Source organism: Pezoporus wallicus, unplaced genomic scaffold (genome assembly GCF_028554395.1).
Source record: "Pezoporus wallicus isolate ANWC-B61680 ecotype Strahan unplaced genomic scaffold, APGP_CSIRO_Pwel_v1 contig_8188, whole genome shotgun sequence".
In the NCBI taxonomy this organism is placed as follows: Eukaryota; Metazoa; Chordata; class Aves; order Psittaciformes; family Psittacidae; genus Pezoporus; species Pezoporus wallicus.
This window is the reverse complement of record NW_026640104.1, coordinates 4,770,275-4,793,852: the sequence shown is the minus strand read 5'-3', so window position 1 is coordinate 4,793,852 and position 23,578 is coordinate 4,770,275. Positions and strand designations below refer to the sequence as shown.

Here is a 23,578-nt window from a genome sequence, read left to right as displayed (position 1 = left end):
TGTGGTTTGAGGTCCCAAATTTACAGTAATAGAATAAATTAACGGTCTAACATTAGATCAGTTGTATGTAACTATTGCCATGGTAAAATTTGTTGGATAAAAATACCAAGACGCTTTAATTCTGTTAGCTCTGCTATTCTGTGAGAAGAGTATATTTCCTGACTAAATGTGATTCCTGTTTTATTAATTGAAATCTAGTGCTGATAAGCATTGCAGCCTTAGGAGCTATTATTAAACTAGTCTTACTGTAACCATTTCCCAAGCTTATTGTAATATCTGAAGTGAGTCAGTAAGAGGTTTTGAGAAGAAAGTTTTATCTTCAGACTCAGAAGTCAACTACAATTCCTTTATATTTTTATTTTGGTTTTTTTTTTTAGTCTTTGAAGTAAGTCATATTCTTAATATCACCAGATAAATCCGTGACAAGCTTTACCAGGGAGCCCCAAGGAACAGAGTCCAAGAAACAGATAATAAACCAAGTAACGTTATTTAACCATCATAGCTTAAGGTGTGCTTTACTCTTCAAATTTAAAGATTTTTTTTTCAAAGCAATCTGTCAGAGATCTTAGGAGAGTATCTGTTGTTCAATTTCTTCCTTTATTTGTAGAGAAAGCATGTATTTGACCTTAATGGACGTCTGTATTCCATACACCTGAATTTGGGTTACCTTTCACAAACAGGTTAGGTTACAAACCACTTTTATGTAGTTTATTTTTCATTCCCACAACATTTTCCGTTTCCTCAAATTGGTTTGGATTCCACTGCTCTCCCTTAAGCTTGTGCTTGATGTCCCTCTGCTCTTGCCCAGAGATTCATTGACCGTCATTCCTTTGCTTCCTCACCACCAGCAAAGTCTTCAGCATAGTCTTGCTGAATTCTTTTGCTACAGCCTCTCCAAAACACCTGCACTGGGAAACGAAAGCCCTTGACTGAGATCCTTGCAGCTTACTTCTGAATTACTGACATAGCGAGCAATTAATGTTTTAACCATGTTTATTTCAAATCTTTTTCTTGACTATTTTTTCTTTATCACAGAAATAACTTTTTAGTACCTTCACATACTCCATTTTTCTATTGCTTCAAATGGCATTATTAATCTTCAAGACCTGCCATGACTTACCATTTGCTGCCTGTCATCTCTTACACTGTTTTGGATGAGGGGTCCTCATCCAGTCTAAACTTCCCCTGTTGAAGTTTTAACCTGTTACCCCTTGTCCTATCACTACAGTCCCTAATGAAGAGTCCCTCCCCAGCATCCCTATAGGCCACCAAAGATACTGGAAGGCTGCTATGAGGCCTCCACACAGCCTTCTCTTCTCCAGGCTGAATAACCTCTCCCAGTTTAGGTCAGCCATTATCTCAATCTTCCTCTTCCATTTCTTGTATAAGTGCATTTCTACTTCCATCTGGGCTGCCTTCCCCTGACAAGATGCACAGGTTGGATTGGTGCACAGGTCTGATGATACAGTCCAGCTAAATGCAATAATCTCATATTAGCTGCTGGATGGAACAGCTGAGGTAACTGGGGTTTAGTCTAGTGAAAAGGAGGGCGACCTTACCATTCTCTGCAACTGCTTGAAAGGGGGTTGTACTGTGATGGGGTAATTCTCTTCTCCCAAGTAACAAGTGCTAGAACAAGAGGAAACAGCCTCAAGCTGCGCCAGGGGAGGTTTAGACTGCATATTAGGAAAAATGTCTTAACTCAAGAGGGTTGTCAAGCATTGGAACAGTCTGCCCAGGGAAGTAATGGAGTTGCCATCCCTGGACGTATTTAAAAGATATGTAGATACGATGCATAGGGACATGGTTTATTGGTGGACTTGGCAGTTAACAGTTGGACTTGATGATCTTAAGGGCCTTTTCCAACCTAAACAAGTCTATGATTTTTGTCTTCCAGAAGGGCTTGAGTTGAGGGTGGAATTAAAAATGCTTCTGTTAATCAACATTAGATTGCACCAATTCCACTACCATTGTGTTTAGACCCCGTTGGTTTGTCCCCTTCACCAGTACTGTGTTTGCCCTGTGGAACAGATAAGAGCATTCCCAAAGTGCATAGTCACTCCCTGCCTGTCCATAGCCAGAGAGACCAAACACCTCAGGCTGACTCTTAGCCACTGGCAAGCTGGATAGTTTAAAGGCACCAGATGTTGCACAGAGCCGGATTACAGACTAAACTACAGATGGCTCACACTGAAAGAGGAGAAATTGCCTGACCATACACAAAAAAATCACTACCGGCCCCTTAAAGCACAAGTCTTTCACACAAGTATGTGGGGCCATGTCCTTTTCAAAATGAGAAAAAATGGAAAAGGCTGAACATTTCATTAAAGATCCTTCATTGTATAGTCTGCATTTCCCACAAACTGATGGCAAGTAATTTATAAGTCTGTTCTGGAAGTAAGAGTTTCCTAGCCCCTTGTAGATGGCTGTTATTACTAAATACCAAGGGTATAATACAAAGGAGCATGACATCTCTCCACTAGTGTGTGGGTATTTAATTCCACACTATCATTAGTTTATTATTGTTATGGTTTAAGCTCTGTCTCATATTTTACTTATTTAATTAAGTTATATCCATAAGGAAAGGAAAACATGCCTCCTGGACTCTTGGCTGTCTTCCCATCTAGCAGAAATTAACACTGAAAAAAAATGATGGGGTTACTTGCCCAAAGTAATTTCCTAGTTAGTTTAGCTTCTTTAATATATCTTCCGCCTAGCAAGAGCGGTGTCCACTTAAAATACACATTCATGCACCAAACAGGACGAGAAGCCCATAAAAAGAATTTGTGCTTTTGAGGTGCTGTCAGCCTTGTCCTTTTTAAAAAAATCTAATTCAAATAAAAAAGCATTCAATATGACAGGTTATGAAGATGCTTATTCTTCTTGGCTGGATATTGTCTAGGCACACCTGCCAGATCAGGACCCTCAGACACACGTGAAGGATTTGCTATTTTCTGACTTTGAAATGAACTCAGCTCTGTTGAGAGATGTAGTGGTTCCTGTAGTCATGTACAGTCTTGAACTTCAGTTGATTCTTACCTTTTCTCCTGTCAAGTAGGCACTTGGGTATCAGGTTAGTACATGGATAGGAGAAGGTTTTGTGGATCAATCTGTTAAATCCCAAATTTTGTCTGGTTCCATTTTTATGTGTCTTTTGGATATCAAGTCATAGATCTATAGCATTCATCCGTGAGGACAAACAGCATTCTTTTCAGTCATGGAAGCTACTCATGAGTTAGTCCACATGGAGAAAAATTTTTTGAGAAAATATAGGAGGTACCAGACTCTTGAAAATTTTACCAAACAACTAAACTGAATAGTCATATTCCTTGCACAATATCTCATCAGCACCTACCTGTTAGCAGCCTTCATTAATGTTAGGTACCTGCACCATTATAGATGCTATAGCTGACAGATATATTTTCTATGAAGAGTAAGTGTATGCAGTCCTGGTATGCATGCGTAAAGGTTATGGTGAATGTGGTCTGCTTCATCAAATTAAGAAATAGATAATACAAAACTGCATTATTAACAAGGTGGGTTTGTATATAAGTGTCATTTATATGCACATAATATGCTTTTGGTATTTACAAAACAATTTTAATAGACTTGAAATAATGATAAATGACAGAACTTATTAAAATTTCCTGTGTAATAACTGGCAGTTTTATTGATGAGCATGAAATTGTCTTCGCTGGCTTTCGTGTGTGCTATGGTCATCTTCATGAGGCACTGGAGTCTGTAATTCTCATCACTTTGTATGTCTTCAGACTGCTTTAGATCCACTTGTGCAGATCTTCATGGTCATTGCATCTTCTGCAAGGGAAAGACTTCAAATAACAGACCCTTTATGATAAAAGGACTTTGTCCATTATTAGGTGAGCATCTACAGTAACACATCTTTAAAGAATCCACAAATGGAAGTAACACACAGACTGCTGGCTGCTGAAGGGTGAAGCTAGTACTTTAATAGCATAGTTTTTACCCAGTCTTTTCTGTTTAAGTCTCTTGGCATGGCAGCTGTCATTTTATTTTACTTGCTTAAGGTCACCTTAAGCAATGTCTATAATTTTGGTTAGAATGTCAGACAAATCTAATTGATCCACCTGAGTTGTAGTTATTTTATTGTCTCCAGCTTTCTGAATGTTCTGATTCTGCATAACAATGAAAACGTGGAATTTAATCAAATGAAGATATCTATCAACTGTTATCTGTGAATAATAGAAATTTAAATTGAGAAAAAAAAAAAACAATTCCAGGTACCCGCCTAGCCATGAATCTGAGGTCATTCTTTGTTTCTTCGCTTTTAACAAAGGGGATAGTAAGAACTCAATGCATTTCTCATTAAAATGAACAATAGAGGAGGAAAAAAAGGTTTTAAATATGCATGCCAACATGTAAGACTAAGTTTTTCAATGTAAGTTTTTTCTACTCTGAGAGATAGTGTAGCCTTACATCAGTTCAAATGTAGTTGTATACAATCAGAGAAAAAAATGTTTAAACATCCCAGCATGGGTATTTCCATTTAAATCTGATTACAGTGAAATAAAACTGTAGCTATTAAAGGTTTAGAAGAACTACAAATACAAGCGGTAAAAGAAGACAGTTAGTAAATGAGGTAGTAAAACATTTCAGCAGGGCAAACAGTTTATAGCACTCAGCCTTCTTGTAGCAGACTGTGCTATTCACTACAGACCCGTGCGCTGTTCCCTGAACTGCACTTAAACCTGCAATTAACCTTTCACGCCTAATGAAGCTGTTTTGCTGCAAAATTAAAATATATAGTACTGCCTGTTTTTACAGAGACTGGGAGGAGAGCATCTCAAAATGAATGACTTTTTCAGATGCTTTTGTTTGAATGCAGAACTAAAGTGCTGTTTGTATATAAATTGGGAATGCGCTTTTCAAGGCAATCTCGTTTGATGTGCTGTATTTTATTCCTCTCCTTATTAATTGCTTTGCATTATTGTAAAAAAAAGAGAAAAAAAGGACAAAAAATTCACACACCAGTAATTTTATGATTAGACACTTACTTCCTGAGAATAAACTATTGTCATTTAACTTCCATTAGGAAAGACAATAGTTCTACTAAAGATAACCAAGTTCATATTGCTTTCTCTGGTATTTTTCTCATTGTGGATGCAATTATCTTCCACAAATACATACTTCCCACATATGTTCTTGACTGGGTTCACCTCTTAATGATCTTCTCATACATATCCTTAAAAACAAGCTAGAGGTTGTTTTAGTTTTAGCTGCATAGAACTAGGCCAGGTTATTTCTATAACATTCAAAACAAACTAAACTTAAAAATAGGTCCGGTTCTGCAACTAGGCTTGAATTTCCAGAAATTAGTCAATCAGAGGTGACTCAATGATTCTCCATGAGGGATGCTTACTGAGGGATGCACTGTTCCTTTCTGCCACTTTAAGCAAGATTCAGAAGCAAATCAGGGACCATGTACTAGCTTGGAAAACACCAGTTTGGATGGTAGATAGGATATTTAAATGGCAGAATTTGGGGAAGGCAGTTAAATGCATTAACTTATGAACTGAGGTAACAGATATAGAGCACTATATGATTTATAGTTCCAACTTTAATAACTATAAATGTATTCACATTTGTTGTGTATATATGAAACCTGTAAAATAAAGGGAATGTTTTGGGTTGTTTTTTTTTCTTTTAATGAATACTTTAGCCACAGCATTTTCATCAAATCTTCTGTTGTATTTTGATGGAAATTCTGCTTGCTTGCAGTGTCTGTGCATCAGCTTGACTCGGTAAATGAAATTCCTTTAGACTGCCAGTCTGAAATAATGAATTGTTCCCCTGGTTAATTGTATTGCTTTGATAGCAAGGAACTATGCTGGGCATAGAGAATATAATAAATGAATTTCATCAGATGATTCATGTGGCATTTTGAAAAATGATCTTTTATAGTGACCTGATTTTAGTGGAATTCCAAGAGTATGCCACTATATCCCAGTATGCAGCATTAGATTTGAAGGAAAACATTCTTCCTTTTTGTTAATTGTTACGTGAAACAAGGTTAGCATCATACATCAAAGTATATATTAAATATCTCATAAAAAATAGAAAATCTGTTTCCCTAATAACATTCATTCCATTTAGCCCACTCCCTAAGCCTAGCTGTTAAAGACAGTATCACATGTAAGTAACCATCAAAATGTTATTTAGCTTTTATCCCTGAATTTGCTAATACCAGATACTGCTGATACTTTAAAGGTGCATCAAAGATTTCACAAATTCGATTTCTCAAAGTCCAATTTAAGGCATCACTAGCTTATGGCAGGAAATATATGTGTATGTGAGAAGAATGACTTAATTAATCTTGGCTCTTACATATCCTGCAATGTAGCAATGATAATTGTACTTAGCATTTTACGGTATAGTGCCATGCCTTTTCGAAAAGCTGTATCACATTAATTACTTCTTGTAACATTTTCATGAAGTAAGAAAGGTAGTGTTACAGTGTGCAATAGCATAGATTTTTGTCAGGATACTGGAAACGTGAACCGAATCTGACAGTATATCATACACTCAGAACCCTGTAGAAACTCTTCTAAATGAAAGATATTCTTCACAGAGTTTCTTAGTAGATAAATGTTATAATGAGGGAATGCATGAAAACCATTGCAATGTGAGCTTCTGTAATAAGATAAATGGAGTTTGATATTAGCCTGGGGTAAAAAATAGAGATTCCCTATTCATCATGGTGGAAAGTATTTTCAAAGGTTTCATTTTGTGCTGTTTTTTATTAGAGATTGAGACATATGGGACAAAACAGAGAACCAGCACCATCTTTACCTGTATTACAGGTTTATATAGATGTGATTTTTCAGTCATAAGTGTCATCGTTTTATTGCAACCATGGTGCAGTAGAAAATATGAATGATGCGAATACTCCTAATCCATTTCACTGTGATACCACCTGTGTGAATTTAGAAATTCAGATCTACCATGTATTAAGTGTCCTGTCAATCACAGCATTTCAGCAGAAGTCAGTAATTTCTAGCAAGTATGCAGTAACAAGAAACCAGAAGAGTAAATTCTTAATCTACTCATTTCCTAAGCCCTTTGTAATACCCTGTTAAGATTATAAAAGGTCTTGAAATATCAACAACTTAAACAGAATCTCAAAGAGAAGAGTTTTGGTGAGTTGACAACGTTTAGAATTTATCGAGGTCAACACCATAATGGTTCACTGTCTGTTTACAAATCCAAATGCATTCTGGACAGATATTTTCATATCTTTGTGTTCACAGTAAATACAAACCTTTGATTATTCCCAAATTAGGAGGCACATACATTGCAAAAGGAAATATTCAAGGATACCATTTTGTCTTAACTGTGGTCTCCATTTCTCTTTTATGTACAATTTTACAGTTTCAGCCATTTCTAAAGGCAATGCACAAACATTTAATAAGAGAAAATCCATGTCAGAGGGCTGCTGCTGGTCCACATAACCAAGAAAACGGTGCTAAAGAGAGGTGATGCTAAGATCACACAACAAATCAATGACACTTAAACAGAACTCAGTTCTCCTGATTTCCAGTATAGTGTCTTAAGTGCACTTTTTTTTTTGTCTTCCCCTGTTTCTTCACTGTTACCAGGTAGCATTTTAGAAACTCGTTCTCTAACTCCAAAGTACAAAACATTTGGCAAGAAAGGAACCATCACTGCTGTGGAACTCTTCTCAGGAAAGCTGGGCATTAAAATTTGGTTTTGCTTTATTTATCTTACAGGTCTTGCAATCGCAAGTGCACTGATAGACATTTCACAACAGAAGCCTGCGGACTGTAAAGATAAGAGTTCAGGAGTCAGAAATCGAAAACATCATCTTTCAACACGTCAAGGAACTTGTGTCTGAAATTCAAAAACTACACTTGTATATTCTGTAATGTTTTCTTTTTAAATGGCTTCCATTGAAAGCTATACTACAGCCTCAGTTTTTGTGGAGGCAAATCTATGAATGAACACATGAGGTACTGTGCTCTGCTATAGTCACATAGCCTGCTATACCCCAAAGCAGAACAAACTTACGGTAGGTATATTTGATGAGCTTTATTAAAAAGAGTGGATCAACAAAGTATGAAATAAAATACCTAGCATTCTTAATCCTAAACATATCAGAGCAGGGAAATATTCTTGAACAGAACTAGGAAAACTGTACATTGTTTTGTAATGTAGAAGGAAATTGTATAATTGAAAACCAAGCAAATTCCAGGAAACTATAGGACTGTTTTGTGTAGCTTAATGTAACAATGAGAACTGTACACTTCTTTCCTTGTAATCGGCATTAAGATTTCTTTCCAGCAAGCAGGAACTAAAGAGGATCATTTGGATTTAGACGTTCTTTTATTGTTGCCTGAAATAGGTTGGCAGCTTTTGAATTTAGCATAGGTATAACCCAAGAATACCACACGTGATATTTGAAAGTTCCATAATAAAAACTTGATTTGAGCATTTCATGATTATTTTTCTTTACCTTGCAAAAGCCTCAGAAACAGAATCTGGGCTTCAGTAGAGTGATAGGTGGGATTTCATGTACCTAACAGTCTATTCTGAATGATCTGTTTTACAAAGAGCACATGTGAGTCCTCCCGGCCAGTTAACTGATTAACAAAATTAATTCAGCATGGAAAAGCTTCTTCTGCAATAAAGTTTGTTTTATTTTCTAAGGAAGTCTCCAAGATTGCAAATCTAATGAGAGGTTAACTTGCTGTTATTCTACCTGCTACCATTTCAAGATTGAAATTCACTAGTTTCTATCTATTGCCCTGACCTCCAAGCAGAAGAAATGAATCCCCGTTAGCAATTTGACCCTTTTTTTTTTATAGTAAAGTAAGGGTACTCCTTTTCTCCCAGCTGCAGAATTTCATTCTCACGTTCACACCAGTGAAGGAATTACCCTGCATAACAAAAGTTAAATAAAAAAATCTTTAGAAAACCAAGCTGCTTCCAACAGTGGTTCTCAGATTCAACATCCTGTATGGAACCTCACATAGTCAGGACTCAGCAACAAAAAGCGGATGAGTTTCCTTTCTATAGGACATTAATCTCTGGGGGCTCAGTCACCACAACAGGTAACCTAGCAAACAGCTTTAATTGCCCTCAGTCTCTTTAGTTGCTCTAAATTCATGAAGTTACATTACAAAGAAGTAAGAGAATGCTAAGGGGTAGGTAGCAGATGTGTCATGTTTTCATTTACTCATTACATGGTAACAACAGTGTCATATGAAACTATTAGTTTTGTACAAGCTTGTTGAAAGTCTAGTTTCTCAGCTCCAAATTTGCCACCATGCTAGTACAGGAGAGTGGTACGGAGGTATAAATGCCTCATGTAATGATAGACTTTTGGTAAATATGAAAGATATAAAAAGATAATTGATGTTTACTACTATATCTGTATTTTTCATGTTCTTTTTATTTCAGGAAGATGATGACATTTTACTGTTTATAGTTGACTACATAGTTACTTGCATGCCATGGTGGTGCAGTAGCGGTAATAAAGACCTTTTGTGAGTTGTGTTAATTTCGTAACGCCATTCATACATAGAAGTACTCAGCTTAATTTGGATGAGGACTAAATGTAAAAATAATTATAAAAAGGAACGATTGTACAGTATGTATTTATATCTTATACAGGAATATTATGTTGCATCTAACCATGACTGCTCTATTGTTTTGATAAATTATGCACTTCTGAATTATGGTATAATTATTTCTTATGCTGGCATGATTGTTTCAGTATTTTCATATCTTAAAATAAGATTATTATTCTAAAATAATGCCATCACAATCTCGTGACTTTTTTTTGCCTTTTCCAACCTCAATATTTTAAAACTTTAAAAATTCCTTCTAAAGCTTCTGTTGGGACCTTTCAATCAATGCTACTTAGCGTAGTGAAAAAATGGTCTTTTGAAAACAACCCTTTCTGTCAGTTTTAAAGTTGGTCTGTTCAAATGAATATAAATCAATGGAATTGCTTTATATGATGCATACACTAATGAAAAGGAAAGAACCACTTGTCTGGAATATATTCCAAACTCTGCATTATCCTCAACCTAAACATTTCACGTAAGAAATATACAGTGTGTGTTTTGTGAATGTACTGGAAACCCCATACACAGAAAGACCATGTAGTCTTGTAGAACACATTTGACTATACACATTCATAAAGGATTACATTCCTCTGTATCTCAGCCAGAGTTTGACAAATACTTGAAAAGCAGGTGTGAATTTTAAAGGGATTAAATATTTTATTGCAACACTGAAGATGGGCAAATAGCTATCAGCCGTTTTATTGTGTTAACAGTTAAAAATGTTATTTTATTGTAAAGAAAAACATGCCTGTCATGGGTTCATTCAGCATTTTCATTCACTCTGAGAATGTTTTTTTTTCTAAAGTACCTTTATTTTCCCAGAGTCCCTGATTGCATGTAAATTAGTAAAGTCATATAATAATAAAATAACAAAAAAAAACAAAAAATACTTACATAATGGCCACAGTGAAATACCAGAAGCTTTTCAGCACGTCTCAAACCAAAGCTTCAGAATAAGTGTTACAGCTTTCTGTTTGAAAGGAATAAAAACAGCATATCTCTGATGACTACATTTTGTTAGTTGTTGGCAAGTGAAAACTTTTTAATAATGACCACTTTACAGCAGATGAGATGTTTTATCAACTGTCACATCAACTGCTTCATGAAAAAGCTTTTTTTTTTTATATAAAACCCTGTTCTTCAATTTAACTTTTGAACTCTTTCTTAGAGTTGAAAAATGTTGAATGGCCTGGTTTACCCCTAGTGTGATTTATATTGGATGAAAATTAAACAACTAAGTGCTGTTCTGGAAAGTAAGCCTTAGTGAAGTTCTGATTGTCAGGATTCCATCTCCACCCCATCAGTCCATGGATCCTGCTAAGGGAAATTCAGCAGGTATGAATTACTGTTCAAAATATGAAATAGACTGTCTGGGGTAGCATGGGGCTCATTTTACATGTGCAGTTTCGCCCTGCACCGTGTATTTTTATTTAAATTCCTGAAACTTAAATCAAATTTGTACACATATAAATAACACTTTAGAATACTTGCTTCCATTCATCACATTCCTATCAAATGTAGTGAAAAATGGTTATGTATATGTTGCCACTAAAAAAAAACAGAAAGACCAAATTCTAGCTATGGAAAGGCATGGAGATACCATTAATTAGGAATATTCAGATTCTCCTGATTTGAAAATGTTCATAGCTGACTGCTCTCTTTATTGTTAGAGTCCCCTCTCATCTTCCTGTATCAAAAACATTTGGACAAATCTAGATTGGGATATGGAATTTGTTATGTGTAAAATCAGCAGCAATAATTTCTAAATAATCTAATGTAGAGAGCTGGAATCCTGATGGTAAGAATTATAGTTTGGGATGGCTTTAACAGATGATCAGTCTTTATGCACAATAACGTTCATAGCATTCATCTAATTTATAAAATCATGATGTATCTAATTCATTACCAGTTTTTTAAAAAGCATCTGAAAGGTTTCTTGACAATAAAGGAAAAGTCTCTGTTAAAGGTAATTAAAAATCCCTCTCTTTTTTTAAGCAGAATTATCCACAATGGTTGACATTACTGGGGACAATTAAATACATTAACTCTATTGTTTCAGTCTCTAAGGTACAGCATTACCTGAAAAGCCGTAGTTTACTGATACTTATTTCAGATGTCTCCAGAATAAAGTAGGAATACCTAAGGCTATTCTAGGTGCTTATAGCAAACAATGGCAGAACTGCTGTTGTCTACAGGTGGCCAAAACTTCCCATATTGTCTTCAGCTGTGCTGCTTTGTTAAATGCTAAGGAAGAGTACAAAGCTGGCAGAAGCGGGCCCTGCAGAATCTGGGCTGGTATAGTTCAGGGCCATATGCTGTTTCAGCTTTTCCTTATTTAATGCTATTTCACTTTCATAGCATATACAGTCACATGTGGCTATTTCTATGGCTACAGGTATTTCTGATGTAAAAAATCATATTGTATATGTAGTTGAAGCTCTAGTGACCCTCTGAAATTTATTGTGAGGCTGAAAGGGGATTATTATTGCCCCAGGCTTCCCTTCATTGATACTTCCTTGCTCATGTAAGTACTGGTTCAGTCATGTTTTGGTAAAAAAACATCTTTGCACCTCTTGATGTAATAAAAGCTTCCTTTTGTTAAAAAATAAGAAAGCAAGGGTAGGAATGGTGAACAAAGAGAAAAAAAGCACAAACCAAACAACCTGCTTTAGAACATAGAAGAAGCATATATACGTGTGTGTATATATATATGGGATTATGTACTTGGTTTCACAGCTGACCTAAATCAGAATTTTTTCTTGGTTTTCTTACAAATTCTCACAAGTTATATTAAAAATTGATTAGTTTTGTGTATACTAATGATCATTTCTACAGAAATAAAACTTTTAAGTGTATTTATTCTTTTGAGTGAGGATGTAGCAGGCTGCTTGAAAGACTTAATGAAATTTTATCAATTATTACCAGTTAGGTATCAGTATTTTCAGCATATCCAAGACTGAGTGTATAAAGAGAGGTAAGTGTCTTCCATTCCTTTACATCCTTAATTTTTTAATGAATTTTCCATTAAGAGTTTTTACATGCTAGAGCCAAAGTTAATAATACATAAAGAATATGAAATTGGATTTTGGGATTATTGTTACTCATTTAGCATTAAATGTTTACCTTTCTATGGTATCATCAAAACGATGCTTAGCTATGTCCTTTACCAATTTTAGCAATGCTTTTTTTTCTGAAAGACCTCTTATTATACAAGAAACAAGAAAAGAATAATGTGGATCTCTTTAAATACTGTTTCAGACCTAGATGTTGTCTTAAACATCTCATTATAATGATGGTCTGAGTCTTTGTAATGTTCCTTTCCAGGTCAGTATTTATCAAAAGTCAATGTTACGACATGATTTTTAGTGGTTAACATGAAGGACAAATAATTTTGTGATGTGAAGTCCTAAAGGTCTTTACGATATTCAATTATAAAATATACTTGAGAAAAAAACATAGTTCGGGAATATAATGCTTAGGGTAACCAATATGGATGTTCTTATGATAGAACTCTAACCAAATTTTCTGTATTCTAAAGCTTTCTCTCAAATATGAAATCTGTCAATATTACTGCAAGTCTCCTCTTCCCCCCTTCCCAAGGCACAAAGAGCAAAATGGTTAGGTATAAAAATGTTGCTAAATGTATTAATGCAGGTAATTTTGCATGACATTCTGCTTCCAAGTAGTTGGTTGGAAAATGGCAAATCATTTTTCTGCTTTGAGTTTCCTAACTCAATACTTAGGAATGATAAAATTAACCTTACTAATGACATGGGAATGTGGAAGATCAATTAATTAATGTTTAGAGAGTACTCAGAGCTCTTTACTGATCTAAAAATAACAGTCACTGTATGAGTGCTAGGTATAATTTAGTTATTAAGTTATTTAATATCAGATTTATTTAATAGTCCTAAATGTTATGTTTTTCTATACCATAATTTGAGGCATAATTTAAAAATAAAAACAAACATTTGCCAACAAATATTAAATAATTCATACTGTGTGGCTTTTCATACGGTAGTGGTCACTGTTGAGGTTATTTTCCAGTTGTTGGTAAATCATTTTGCTAATTATTTAATTTACTGATATTTTTGATTAATCATGCTTCTCTGATCTCTGATTTTATATTATTTGTTCTTTGTTTTTCTTCTTCAAGTAGCCATTCTTTGTACAGTCCTGCTTTATTCACAATTGCCCAGACCATAGGATCCCAAAGGTGCTCACTATTTTGATGTTCCCTGTAGTCTGAAAATGTCCTTGTATGTACCATTTTAACCATGTTGAAGAATATTGGGGACTATGTATTTCCAGGCCTTAATCCCTCATTTATATTAAATGCGCCAGAGATTTTACACCCTCTTCATGCTCCATCTTCTTCACTGCAGACAGTGACTATGCCTTTTAAAAATGCTTTATGGACTTATAAATTCCCCCAACGTAGCTCAAAGGCCATGATATAGCATCGTAAGATTTCTTAAAATCTATGAGTCTGCAAATTCATTCTGATTATAGTGTTATATCTTATCAAATATATCATGAAAATATTTAATATTTAGTAGAACTCTTTTCCAGAATTCCCACCAGTGTTATTGAACTGTTCCTGCTTTAGTTAAAAGAAAAATAATAAAAGAGTAAAACCTTCTGAGAAAGCTTTATAGACTTTAAAAAGAAGACAGGCACCACACTGGCTTTTATACTGCATTTATGAAAACCGCCTTCCATTTCTCTGAAACTTTTTCAGATATCTGAAATCAACAGAATTATTCTGTACAGCCTTTGGCTTCATTCACCTCCTCCTGCTTTTAATAATTTAATGGCAACCCTGTCAACACATGGTGCCAAGCTCTTCCCTCTTGGGTTGTAATTGCCTCTTGGATCTCGTCAGATCTGAGCTCTGCAAACAACTCGGGTCCATCCCTCTGTAACTTTCTGCTTTGAAAATAAACTATTTTCATTGTTCAGCAGATTTGCAAGAGGATGATACCTTTTCCTCCAGCCGTAGATTCTGCCTTCTTCTCAGGCATTAACGTTCCTCCTCTGTTCCATCCTCTTCACCATGCATGCCCTTCAACTATTGTCTTTTGCATTGATTTTTAGCATCCTGTTTTGATTCAGTCTCATAATGAAACTGATCCAGGTTCTGAAGGCATGCAGTCCTTGCTGCATGCTGATCCTGATTCCTTTCCAAATTCTTTTATTTACCTCTTGGATGTACACTGTTGGTTTCTCAGGCAGTTCTCCTAATGTATCTCCAATAATCTTACGCTTAGGATCAGCATCCTCTGCTCACTTTGTATAGAAATTTTTCAAAGCTTCAAATCTGTCTTTAGCTGCTACTCAGTAATACCTGAATCCCTCAGAATTTGTAAGTTTTATTTGTATCATATACATTTAATTTGACTCTACTAGGACAAGGCTGTCTCCTGTACAGGCCTTTAAAGTTTTGATATCCAGCCATTTGTTTCCGATCCCTTGCCTTGCATCCTGGCTTCTATTGTACCATATAAACTCAAAACATTCCATGTCCAAAATGTGTGCCCTTTCCTTAGACCTCTACAGTTTTATCTGCTTTCCTAAGATATATTTAAGTGTCTTCTAAGTATTTATGCTTCTTTGTGAAGAAAAGGTCTTCAAATCCAAGTAATATTCTTTTAATAAGACCTGACTCCTCTAGCCTGCCCAGGTTTTTGCAGTCAGCATAACTTTTGGAGTCACACATGATTCAAGGTGTATTGTGTTATGTCAAGATCCAGGCAACACTAGCCAGATCAGGTGTGCAAAACCATTGCCTGAATTCTGTAGTAGTGTAGATCTGGGAGTTGTTTTGTGCAGTACTTGGAGAGCAAGGGGAGAATGTTTGAGAAATTGAGATATTTTAACTAAATTAAGCATATTGCTTTATAGGTGTTCTCAATTAACGTGATTGCCATTTTCTATGGTTTGCTTCCCACTGTGCCTCTCCAGGTCCCATGAAAAGGAAAACAGCTTCATGGACCCTTCACCACTGAGCCACTGATATGGCTAATGGTAGATTTTATGTTATTATTTATTTTATTATATAAACTAATCCGTTTTTCAAGACGGGCCTTTAAAATTGTGTGGCTCAAAATTGAAGCATTCAGAACTTACGATTTACCCTGTCTTTGCTCAACCTCCTGTTACAAATAACTGCCTTCATTATAAAAATTACCAGTCCAAAAGGAGTGCTTTGAAGTTTGGTTGGTTTTTACCTGCTTTGCAAAACCTTGCTTTGATGGCAGACAACATAGAATTGCAAAGCTTTATTTGTTGTGTTCCTGTGGCAGTACAATGTGCAGGCGTAGTTTTACTGTCTGGTAAGATCGACTTGTTTGCTTTATAGACTCTAAAAATGAAGGCCGAGAGGAAGGGCATCAGTGGCTATACCTCTACAGGTTATGATTTCAACAACAACAAAACTGTATCACTAAACTCCAAATAAGTAAAACTTAAACCACTAAATAACATGACATTTTGCTTTCTGGTTGCTCACTTGGTTGTTAGTGTGATATACAGATGAAGTTCTGTTTCACTGGAGGAGAGACAAAATAAAGTGCAAATCTAACTCATATTTACCCAAAATGGTACATTTGTGCTCACAAACATGCACACATATATGTGTGTGTCACCTATAGAAGTGTCAGTCTGACTTAAGGTCTGTGGTTTTGCTTGCAAATACATATAATACCTTTCTCCATAAAGAGCACAGTGTCCTTCAGGGGCTTGAGGAGTTTTCCAACTTTCTGTTCTACTTTTACATAGACTGTAGCAAAAAACGTGGTTTTGCTTTATGAGTGGATACCATCCTTAGTAATCTAACAGAAGAACAAGCCCTGATGAAGTCTTTGAAATCTTCAGGCTCCCAGTTAGCCAGAAATTCATCCCTATGGACTGAAAAAAGATCAAGCAAAGTGGATTTAAGACAAGAGGCTGGATATGCCACTCCTGTCCTTCAGGTGCAAGAGCACAGAAGCCAGAACATAATATCTAGATCAAGTTCTTTAATGGATCTTAGGATCATCCTTCTGAGGTATGTCAGCAAAAATTCATTGTTGAGGGAGTAGTAGCACAGGTTTATAGGAACTGGGAGCAAGTCCAAACCTTTCCTGTGGCATAGGAACTCATTTAAAATTTATTAGTATGGTGTTTATCCCTTTACTTTTTGGGATCGTCTTGTTATGTCAACAGCCTACATTGTATTACATTGCATCAGGGTTTTGTATGCCAAAGATTGTAAGGATACCCTTACATAGCATAATGTAGTATGGTGCAGATTTCTCCAGCTAACTCTAGGTTAGTCTGGGTACCAGAAGGGCATAGCTGCATCAGCACTGTACTGCATCCCTGCTAATAGCTACTGCTCTGCATAGCCAGTTAGCTCAGTGAGAGCACAGGATACTGGCCCTGGTACAAACCAGCTTGTTTCCAGCTAGCTCAGGTAGTCCTGCACAGCATTTAATTTTGCTGTCTAGTTTTAAAGTTAGCAACACTTGCTGGATTAGCCTTAGTGCCAAAGAACATAAATAACATCCCCACTCCAGGAGCACTCAGTGCTGTTGAGTGACATTTTTCTGCAGGATTCCTTCTATGAGCTGGTGAAGCAAAACAAATGTTAAGGTATTCGTATTAGTAAGTATATTGTGCCCTCAAAAAAGTCAAATGTTAAGGTATTCGTATTAGTAAGTATATTGTGCCCTCAAAAAAGTCAGTTACTCCTTCTTCTGCGAAGGCTAGTGCTAACTGATCTGTGGAGTCTGAGTCATAGCTAAAAAAAAACCCAAGTCAGAAGAACTGTGTACCAAAGAACAGGCAACCAAGGAACAGCAAATATTCCTTGGATTCCTTTTGAGCCAGCTTTTATGAAAGCTTGTTGCCTTTTTGTCTGCTATTTCAAGCTGCTCGGTGAGTCTCTGTACCGATGTGTCTGACATTTTGTGAGGTGCTTCTGAGTAAAACGCTTAAGCTCCAGAATGATTTAAATTTGTATTGTATTTGTAAACTGTCGTGGTTTAAACCCGGTCAGGTAACTTGTTCACTCACTTCCCCCCCACTTCCTTCCCTCCCCCTACTCCTGGAGGAATGGAGACGAGAATCGAAAAGAATGTAACTCCCATGGGTTGAGATAAGAACAGTTTAGTAACTAAGGTATAACACAAATCACTACTGCTACCACCAATAAAAATAATGATAAAGGAAATAACAAGGGAAGAGAATACAACACCTCAGCACCAGCCGACCGATAACTCGCCCCCCTCAGCCCAACCAAGCACCGACCGATACCTCCTCCAACCCTGCAGTCTCCCAGCCCTTCCGGCTCACTCCCAGTTACATCCTGGGCATGACGTGCTGTGGTATGGAATAGCTCTTTGGTCAGTTTGGGTCAGGTGTCCTGTCTCTGCTTCCTCCTGGCTTCCCCTCCTCCCTGGCAGAGCATGAGGCTCACAAAGTCCTTGGCCAGACCAAAACATCAGTGTTATCAGCTCTGTTCCTGAGCCAAAAGTCAAAACACAGCACTGCACCAGCTACCAAGGAGGAGAAAAATGACTGCTACTGCTGAACCCAGGACAATAATGGGCAGCTTTCATTCTTTCTCAGTCAATGTTGGCACATGCAAAGCAAATTGAAAGCTGTGATCAACATAATAAGCTGAAACATCTATCTCTTCCAGTCAGCCATTACCTTGCTCTTTTTTTTGCCCACTTTAGATAAACAATCTACAGTGTGTTTACTGAGGCTTGTACTGATATCCCTCAACGGTATAGGTGAGTCTACTTTTATTCCAGCAGACACAGAGAATAAGCCCACAGTGCATAGTGCTTGCAAACCCCTTTGAAACCTAAGATTATTTGTTCCCTGACTGTTCTAAGGTAATTAAGGAGCATTGCATGTTTCTCAATTAATGATTCCTCATTCAGCTGGGGATCTTTGATGCTAATTTGTTTTAATCAGGACAGAGACTGCTAAAAAACTAAACAATTCAGTGAAGAGGAACTAGGAATTTTTAATCAAGTGGAAAAGATCTAAATGCTATGAGGGACACATCCATCATAAGTTTTCACTTCTTGTTCATTTAACTTTGTTCTTTCAGGTCTCATAAAATGCTGCATTAATCAATGCAAGAAAGTTTGTTAAGATAAAGAACGTGTGGTGTTTTTTCCTCTAACTAATGTGAACATTTGTACAAAAATGAGGAGCTGGAACAAGATCTAGGATATTAAAAAGCATTCACCACTGGTTCTTAGTTATGCACTAAAGTTATTGTTTCGTGTTTTGTCAAACATTACATAGGAAGTTGTCAGTCATGGTCTTGATATGCTGGGTAATCACTAGAAAAAGAAGCTGGTTTTGTATGGGATTGGATGCTCTCCGTTTAAATGTTAATTTTTTAATTACTTTGGTATCACACTATAAACATACATTGGACAAAGTGACCCTCTGCAGTCTTCTACACGTGGAATTAATATTTCCAGTGCTGCAGCCACATGCGAAACCATGTGGTTTCTGAGTAGACCGTGTATATGCTTGATAAATGTACTTACGAATAGAGTGTAAGGTGTCCCTGCCCATGGCATGGGGGTTGGAACTAGATGATCTTAAGGTCCTTTCCAACCCTAACTATTCTATGATTCTATTTATAGCACTGATGCAAATGCATTCACAGTTCTGCCTCTCCAGCTCCTTTACTACGATAGACCTCATGTCTTCCATCATGCAAATAGTACCAGTATCTTCTGTTCCCATGGTTTTAACAGAGAATGTGCTCCCAAACCTTGGTCTTCCAAGAGTCTTCAGCCATCTAACAGGGTTAAAGCCATGAAAGACACTTAAGTCCAAAAGTACATCTTCCTGTATAAGCAAATTAAAGGCAAATTGTAGGTGCTAAGGAATTTCCAGCTCCAAACAAGAGGCATTTAATAGCTTTGAGGTTTTCAGTGTTAGGGAACATTCTCAGATTGCTAATTCCCATGTGACCTCCAGCATGTTCACAATTACTGCTTTTAATGCATGAGTTCTGTTTTGGACTGGTACCTGACTTCTAGTTCTGAATCAGTTCCTGGTGAAGTGCTGTGAACTAGGCCCTAAGCAGTGCCAAAAACATGTACAGAGCCAAGGAATCTAGATGGCTTCCTGCCACCTTGCCCATCTTTCCTTATGACTGTGAACCATTGTGTTTATTTTGTAGTTCAGGAGTGCAAATCAACAGAAAAATGCTAAGAAATTCCTAATGACCTATCTTAAAGGTCAAACTTTTGTCCTGGGTTCAGCAGTAGCAGTCATGTTTCTCCTTCGTGGTAGTTGGTAGCTGGTGCAGTGCTGTGTTTTGACTTCCAGCCTGGGAACAGTGCCTGCGATACCGATGTTTTCGGTTGTTGCTAAGTGATGTTTACCCTGACCAAGGACTTTGTGAGGCTCATGCTCTGCCAGGGAGGAGGGGAAGCTGTGAGGAAGCAGAGACGGGGCGCCTGACCCGGGCTAGCCGGGGAGGTATTCCATACCACAGCACATCATGCCCTGGGTGGGGGGTAACTGGGAGTTACCCAGAAGGACACGGGCTTCCGGGTGGGACTCGTTTCTTGGCCGGTGGTATCGTATTCTCTTCCCTTGTTATTTTCTCTTATTGTTGTTGTCACTGGTGGTAGCGGTGGTGATTTGTGTTGTACATTGGTTGCTGGGCTGTTCTTGTCTCAACCCGTAGGAGTTGCAGTCTTTCGATCCTCCTCCCCGTTCCTCCGGGAGTGGGGAAGAGGAGAGCCCCGGTGGGGGGGGCTCAATTGCTCTCAGCCCAGCACCATTCACTGGGAGTGAGTGAACAAGCTGTCTGACTGGGGTTTAAACCACGACAACTTTATGGAATTTAATAGCAGCAAACTCTCAATATTCTGTATGGTTTTTTTTAAAGCTTAAATACACCACAGCTAAAAGTAGATTTATATATGTTAAATGATTCCTCTACAAATGGAAGCACAGCTGGCTAAGAGTTTTCTATAGAAGATGGCTTTTTTTTTCACTCAAAAGCTGTCCGTACACTGTGAAACACAGTTCAGATGTTCGAGCTTATACTAATTGAAAGATCAACATTTTTCCTTCTTCAGTGAGTACCCTGCTCTTTTCATCTTTGAGATGGCTCTCCCATGTGCAAAAAATGAGCTGTAATTATGCCCAGCTCAAGGCAATCTTAGGATCTAAAATATCCTGCCAACCAGTGTGTTCTCAATCTGCCTTGTTAGTTCACAAAATTGTGCATGTGCCTTTGCTACAGTCTCAAACCTGATAACGTCACATCATTGGGACAGGAAGCGCTCTCTGATCTTATCTGAAGTGACACTTGCAATTTCAAGTTCTAGCTTGATGAGATCACATTGTCAGGGCTCCACGTAAGTGTGATCTTTCCTGATTTGCAATTGTATCTGTTTTGAACGGTCTTTACACTGTTCAAGCAAAAACATATGATAATGTATTTTGTCAGATGCAAGGATAATGAAAGGGTGATTTCATGTTTCCACTTTTAGAAAATCCTTTTCATGTGACTAAACTCAAGTCAGTTTTCTTACCACTTCCACCCCATCTGTCTAACTCCTTTTGCACCTGGAAACTCCAGTACCTGAGCATGTCAAGGTAGCTCATCCCCTTCATAAAATAGATGAGCCTTATTACCTTTAAATCTTTATTAATTCCATGAAGCTCAGGGCTATAAAATGGTTTGCACACGCTAGAGTTGTTTAAACGTATATATTATGTCTTAAGTAAAAATATTTAATGCAGTAAAAGCTTGTAAAGTTGAAGAATACTTGAATACCTACTCTGTATTATTGGCAATAAGAAAGTCTGTGCTGTTTAAAACCAGGATACTCTGAAGTCATATTTCAAATATTTTTATTCATTATATTAATTTTCTTCAGATGTACATTATACAGGAAGGAAGGAGCTGGTGTGAAAGCTGAATATTCCCTTTTTACCATACAGATTACTGAATCGTGTAGCACCAAGTAAAATTAGAAGAGGGAAGAAATATCGCATATAGGTAACCTATTAAGACTTCATGAGTTTCTGAACAAAACTACAGCAGTAAGCTACAAAGACTTAGACATTCTGTCCCCATTTAATATGCATTATGACAGAGCTGTCATCAATGCAGACAACTAAGACAAAGAGCAAGTTTTGAACTGTCTTTTTAACAATAATAGCAAATTTATTTCTCTGGATTGTGGCGTACAGGTTATAGTAACAAGCAGTACAAATTACAGCTATTTGACTAAACTACTACAAAGCCAAAAAGTGAATTAATATTTATTTATCTATTTTGAGTGCCAAAAATAGAAGGCAATAAGAATCTAGAGTGTTTGACTTTCCTGCATAGTAAGGTGAGACTAGAGCCTTCATCCTGGGAGGCTAGAGAAATTGAAAAAGAGGACTTTCTTGGCAAGTAGTTTCGAAATCCGTATAAAACCTTTGACAATTACTTATTTCAGCTGAATATTATGTCTAAATAGTCATGTCCAAGCCACAGGAATAACAATTTCTAGTTTATTAGGGTTATTCCCATATTGCAATAATAATTATATCCATCCTCCTACAAGATCAGATAAATATGCAGTTTTGTTGTATATCGCATACTGGTACATGACCCAGATAAATCACTAAAAATTAAAGTGTTGCATTTAGACTGACTAATCCTAGACAAATACTATTTCTTTAATAATGAATCCAAGCCCAGAATGCATTGTATTGTGAAGGAAGTGACAGTTCTGCCAAAGCCCTACATAACTTGCAAGATGCAGGCTCATGTGAGATTACTGTGTACTGTGCTGACTAAGAAAAAGAAAGGACAGAATTAGGTTATTGTGAGGCTACCATATATATTAGACCATTCTAGAGATGAGAGCTGCATATGTAGTGCTGCCTCTGTGCAGCCTTTCCATATTCAAAGCACTTTCCAAGTTTTTCTTGTATTTTGGGATCAAAGCAGATGCTTCTCTCTATCCAATACGTAAGATATTAGAAGTTCTTTTACTGAGTTGTATCATGTCGTATTTTATCACAAAGCTACTCAGATTAACGCATTTAAAGGAGAAAGCTGTCTTGCCTTATTTCTAAGGGACTGTATTTCTTCTAGTGGTTTGTGGGTTTGTATTTATTCCTTGCTGATGTTCAAACTTTATGACTGGATAGTCTAAAATGTTATTAGATGGCAACAATAGCTTCCAATCTATTGCCTGGTCAGCTAGATTTTTATTGTTTAAAACAGCTTAACCTTTCCTTACCATTTTATAGTGGGGAAATTTTATAGGGTATATAGTGTATATAGAAGTTATGCTTTGACTGAAAGATGTACTTAGTAGATGGATTTCAAAAGTACTGTGATGGAAAATCTGCATCCTGTGGAGCCATTTGCAGTAATTTGTTCTTGCCCTAGTACTAGTTATTCTTTAGCAGTGATCTGGAAGAAAATACAAAACCTCTGCAGGTAAAAATTACAGATGACATAAAAATTAGTGGAGTGGTAAATAATGACAGGACAGATCATTTCTATATTCTGGATTTGCATCATTCCATAAGGTGAGCTCACATCTGAACAATATGCATTTTAATACAGTCAAATACAAAGTCATATGCCCGGGAACAAAGAATTCCAATCACACGTACAGAATAGCAGAAAAGTACCCTTGAAATACAGTGATACTGATGAAGATTTAGAGTTTGTGATAGGTAGAGTCTGAACGTGAGCTCCCTGTTCAATGTAATGGCTAAGAGAAAAACATTAGCTTTGAATGGGTAAGCAGTGAATGTCAAGCGGGAGGGAGATGAGTTCATGGTATGACTGAGATAATTACTACCATTCTCTGTCCAGATCTCGTTTTCACCCATTAAGAAAAAAACTGAAGAACAGAAAAGGTTCAGAGAGGAACAAAAGAATAATTCTTAGCCTGTGGAAA

At 36.8% G+C, this 23,578-nt stretch overlaps 1 protein-coding gene across 1 annotated transcript in view; it reads left to right on the top strand.

Moving 5' to 3' along the window:
• The window catches only part of ATRNL1 (attractin like 1), a 507,795-nt gene extending 498,244 nt beyond the window's left edge, over positions 1–9,551 (top strand). The window contains exon 29 of the mRNA XM_057417243.1: positions 7,767–9,551. Within this exon, the coding sequence (XP_057273226.1) occupies positions 7,767–7,891 (125 nt within the window). The 3' untranslated portion in view covers positions 7,892–9,551. The remainder of the gene's footprint in view (positions 1–7,766) is intronic.
• The last annotated feature ends 14,027 nt before the right edge of the window (positions 9,552–23,578 follow it).